General features: G+C 46.6%; 1 protein-coding gene across 1 annotated transcript in view; it reads right to left on the bottom strand.

Moving 5' to 3' along the window:
* Window positions 1–4,981: 4,981 nt before the first annotated feature.
* LOC119106952 (potassium voltage-gated channel subfamily H member 8-like) overlaps window positions 4,982–5,135 on the bottom strand; it is a 75,324-nt gene continuing 75,170 nt past the window's right edge. Inside the window, exon 11 of the mRNA XM_037230296.1 lies at window positions 4,982–5,070. Within this exon, the coding sequence (XP_037086191.1) occupies window positions 4,982–5,070 (89 nt within the window). The remainder of the gene's footprint in view (window positions 5,071–5,135) is intronic.

The raw sequence follows: 5,135 nt of genomic DNA on the forward strand, positions 1-5,135 counted from the left end.
AGCCTCAAAACGTTCAGATACTTGCAGAAAACGTTAACAGGCATCTCAGGATAAACCCATCGCACTTCATAGTGGCTCGCTGCAAAACGCAAAGAACTTCCGCTTTCCCTACCCCTGAATTATGTCACGCATTTCCTACTACGGGTCCTAGCATATCCGTCATTTTCCAATCTTCTGGCAACGGTGGCTGGTGTTGTTAGCATCGGCGTGAGCCGTACACCAGACACCCCGGGTACGTGGGTTTTTTCTTGTTTAATTCCTCCGGTCAGCCGGCCACCACATCCGCAAATCCCCTGCTACCTCGAAGACTAAGACATGCTACAACCGAGTGAAAGCGGCCTCGGACGCCTCGCATGCGACCCCGTCCGGTTAGCGTTTAGAGTAAGGTCGAAGGAAGCCTTATCGGCGAGGGCTCACTAACAGTCCCTATTTGACAAGAATTCTCAACCAACGTCACTTAAAACCCCCTTTGTGCTTTTAAAACCACAGCTTCTCATGCAACTGTTACCCTAGAAAAATTACCAAACATCACAATCATTATTTGTGACGTTTATTTGAGCACCAGACACTTAAGCATCTAGCTTATATCTTCTGCGTACACGTACATACAGGTTTGCCTGCTCATTTTGTTCCAAAAATCGGTCTTCACAAGGTCTCGGTACAGAGTGAAATACGAGTCTGTTTCAAATGGCAGTACAGATGAGTCAATAGAGCGCATTTATTTCGGTATACATAATAAACGCCACTGGTGGAGAAAAGCTGATGCAAGGCTACGAACTGCGAAGTTTTATCGCTGAGCTGACAGATAATGGCCAAACCTAAACAATAAAACATACTGCTACTATAGCTATAGACGGGGTGCGCGACGGGTGGCAGGCAAGGCCCCATAATAATAGCGCAACGGCACGGTGGCAGCATAGAAGTAAGTGTTCTTGAAGTCAGCTTGAAGATCAGAGGGCAATGATGCTGAAGGAGGCGAGTGAAATGTACATGTAAAACTCTAAGTGCTTTCAAGTGCACGGCTGAGGTCAGATCATCTCCACCGGATTCCCCGCAAACAAGCGCTTGCAGTTCGACATAAATGACGTTCTTGCCCATATAAGGGTCATTGATGGCGAGGAGCAGTGAAGAGTGTGGGGCAAAATAGCACGTCATGATTGCTAAATGATTCATCAAAAACAAGCTGTACAAACATATCGGCGTAGTTTTACAAAATTATCAGGTGGAGGTGAGCTGCTGAAAAGTGAGAAATAACCTCTATTGCCACCAGATCACGACAGCAAATAGGTTCCTCCACGAATTTAGCCTGTTCTCTTCTCAAAGTTCGAGGGGGAAACCTCATACGTGAGACATTTGTGTTTATCTTAAGTGTGCCTAGTAAGCACCATAAGACGGCACAAAATTATTGATGCCACTCGATGCAGATCACGTGACAGGGCGTGTTTCGCAACATGGATTGGCAGGAGAGCGGGGCTGAACAGTTACAATTTAAGAGCCGCACCCCTGAAGCACGCCCCTAAACGGGGTTTTCTGTGAGTTTGCCCACATTCTTCGCAAATTTGGGGAGACCGGAGTCTAAGTGTGGGGGAGGGTAGACTGCTGCTAAATAGGAAGCTACACCCCTGGGACTTGAGGTCGTCAGTCTTTGTGTGTATACTCGGCACATGGACATGGCTGGTGACTTGAAGAGAGAACGAAAATGATTGAAGGTAGCACTCGACATTTGTATTGTTTTTTTTAAGCTAAACAGCCATGTTGAGGATCATTCGGTGTAGTTAACAGCCCTGCCCTTCTTAAGAAATAAAGCCCTCTAGTTTTTTGACCCTCACGGTCACCAAGATGTGGAGACTGTTTCAAGGAGGCTATTTCAAGGTAACTCCAGTGTGTATGACACTATAATATCGACATTAAAATCCTGCACATTCCATTAGTCATGCGGTGATCAATGCCAAGAAAAACATAATTGCTGAGTCTTTCATATCTGGCGCCCGTGAGGACGATTTCTGGATATAACGGGCAGGAGTTATAACTCCTCCGGAGTTATAACTCCTGTCTTGACCTATATTATCTGCCGGTTTACCCCCAAGGCGCCGATAGTGCAGTGGTTAACGCGTCTGCGTTAATGACTGCACGTCAGGGAAGCCAGCGGTATGGGGTTTAATTCCCCGTGGTGCTTGCCCTTCCCGCCAGGGTGGAAGGCAGGCGACGCCAATATAGCCTCAGCAGCTGAGTGCGTCGTTAAGTCCCCATGACGGCTGCTGCTCAGCGTACTTCAAGATTTTACCCAATCATCTCCTGCCCTGTGCTCCTCATCCTGCCTCGTGCGCTAAACTGTCCTGTTATGTCCTGTTGCCACCTATCCTCTATCTCCTGTCTTCTGGCTGCCATGTCATGCCTAATGATGGCGGAACCTCCATGGAGCTTGGAGAACGGAAAACATGATTTCCGTCCTCCGTACACTGTCTGCTCATGTGTGTGATTCCCACTCACTCCAGTCTTATTTGTAGGATTTTTGTTAATGAGGGCTTACAATCCAAAATATCGTTCTCAATTCAGGTCGTCCCCTCTAGTTCCAGTTTCTGTCCTCCAGCCCTGATTGTCCCCGCGATCTCAGAGTTGTAATCACGCCCGTGACCCAAAAAAAGCCAAAAATTGTTCTACAGTAGGTTATAATCCTAAACATGTTTCTCAGCACATACATTTTACACACATTACACGTACACACACATCACACACACACACACACACACACACACACACACACACACACACACCACACACACACACCACCACACACACACCACACCACACACACACACCACACACACACACACACACCACACACACAACACCACACACACACGTACACAACACGTACAGCACGAACATTTCCGACAGCACGTACTTCTTCACGCATGCGATTCTGTGTTTAATACGTGTTCATCATGCGCTTATTTTCTGTTTACAGTAGTAGTTGCCTGGGAACACGGTAAAAAACTTTCCAATTTGATAGATTTGCAGCACGTTTTTAGCAGCAGTGGTTTTTTATCATCTACCAGAAAACACGCATATCGAGGAGCACATACATGCCTTAACATTGCAGCTTACATTGCGGCAGAATGTGAGGAAATGTAAACGACTCTGTGCTGAATACTGACATATCGTGTGGCTGCTATAATGGACGAGTCCCTCGTAAACATTCACATATGGGATGATCAAGACGGGGATTTGCATCTCTGGCGCAGATAGATGCATAGGGAAGTATTCCGTTACCACGGAGTAATCGAGCCTTTGTGTCCCTGATGTCTGTGCTATTTACATAGGCAGCTTTACTACAACGCCGCATATTTAACTTTGGCATACTAAAAGTCTTATGCCGGTCGCTTGTCTAGCTGTCCCCTGCTGCTTCAAGTCCTGTTCAGTCCAATAAAAACACAGGTCATTCCAGTCCAGATTAACTTTTCACCAGCTAACGTGGCTTCAACACCGTCCTCACTGGGGATGGGTTGGTCTTCCCATCCCGACCCAACTCCCCAGTCTATATGTCCGACTCCCATTACTCAGGTCAGATGTGTGAGCAACACAGAATTCAAAACTTGAAATAAAATGTCGGGTAGTGCTTACGTCCTCTACCATAAACATGCGCCCGGGTGGCCGGCTAGGTACCCTTCGCTCGGGTGGGGGTCAATTTGACGCCCCTAAGATCTCGGGAACTAAGAAAGCTAGAAACACCAAACTTACAGGGTGTCTTGACCTGTATGTGAACTCACTTAGGTCAATGTTTGAGCTTACTAGCTCATAACCTTCAGGTCAAATAAGGTTAAAAATGTCAAATTCCAGGTTGGTCTCCAAAGTGCCCCCAAGAACCTAGGCAACTGTTTCTAAGCAAAACGTCAAAAGCCCATTTGAGGTCGGTGACCTTGTTTGACCTTTTGAAGGTCATGGTGACCAAAATCATACAAGACTAATCTGAGTTTTGCATTTGAATGAGCGATAAACATTACGCTAGACAGTATGTTCCTAAAACAACTTGTCGACCCGGGTCATTTTAGATCAATGACCTTTTATGACGTCTAAGAAGCCAATGGAAGATGCATTATGCGGCTCTTGCTGCCAATAAATTTGCAATGAGCACCACAAACTATCCCATACAGCAAGCCCTAGAGTAATAAATCAGATTGGTTGTGACCTTGGTCTGACCTTCATACCTGACCTTAGGTCAACGTAATTTGCTCATTCAACATTTGAGGTGCCTAAGAAAGTATCTCAGAGATATATGGCTTTGTCAAACACCCCTTTATTGTTTCAGGTTGGACGATTCCCTAGAAATTGCCTTCGCTGAAACCATGGCCTGACTTTGACCTGCTATAGGTCAGCGACCTTACAAGATACATCTAAATTGATGATGTAAAACGGTCCGCTATACAATTGTCTACAGCTATGCAAAAGCTGGCGCGGCTGCACCGCGCCGTTCGGAAACCATTGTGGAAAAACCTTCGGGTGAGGGGGGGGGGGTCAATTTGACCCACTGGGCGCGTGTTAACACTGAAGTATGTCGACTTTCTCTTACGTTTCGTCCACGTCTCTGAATGGTCTTGGCAGTCGGTGAGACCTAAAGCTCCAATAATGATTATTCTCACGCTTCATTTGTCAGGATGGGTCAAACTAAATGACATTCCGTTTGTTTCGCCCGATGAATGGAGCTTGCGATTGTTTCGGCAATTAAAAACTGGTTAATATCAAAGTAATCATCATCCACGTTTAAGACCTAAACAACATCATCGGGGTAATGTAATGATAATCCATCACCTCGACCCTGGATGCCACTGAGACCAGAGCACGGTGTACGAGACATCCATGACAGTGGCGCAACGTGAAAGTCTAAGTTGCGTTATATTGATTCCTTGCAAGGCTCACCGACATGGCATGCCGATCTGCACGTGACCGTCAAGCAAGCAGTGTGATAAGCAGTGTGCAAGGCTCACCGACATGGCATGCCGATCTGCACGTGACCGTCAAGCAAGCAGTGTGATAAGCAGTGTGCAAGGCTCACCGACATGGCATGCCGATCTGCACGTGACCGTCAAGCAAGCAGTGTGACAGTTACGCGGGGTAACGCTCCTTTATCTGGAAAT

This window comes from Pollicipes pollicipes, unplaced genomic scaffold (genome assembly GCF_011947565.3).
Source record: "Pollicipes pollicipes isolate AB1234 unplaced genomic scaffold, Ppol_2.1 Scaffold_6478;HRSCAF=7683_pilon_pilon_pilon, whole genome shotgun sequence".
NCBI classification, from domain to species: domain Eukaryota; kingdom Metazoa; phylum Arthropoda; class Thecostraca; order Pollicipedomorpha; family Pollicipedidae; genus Pollicipes; species Pollicipes pollicipes.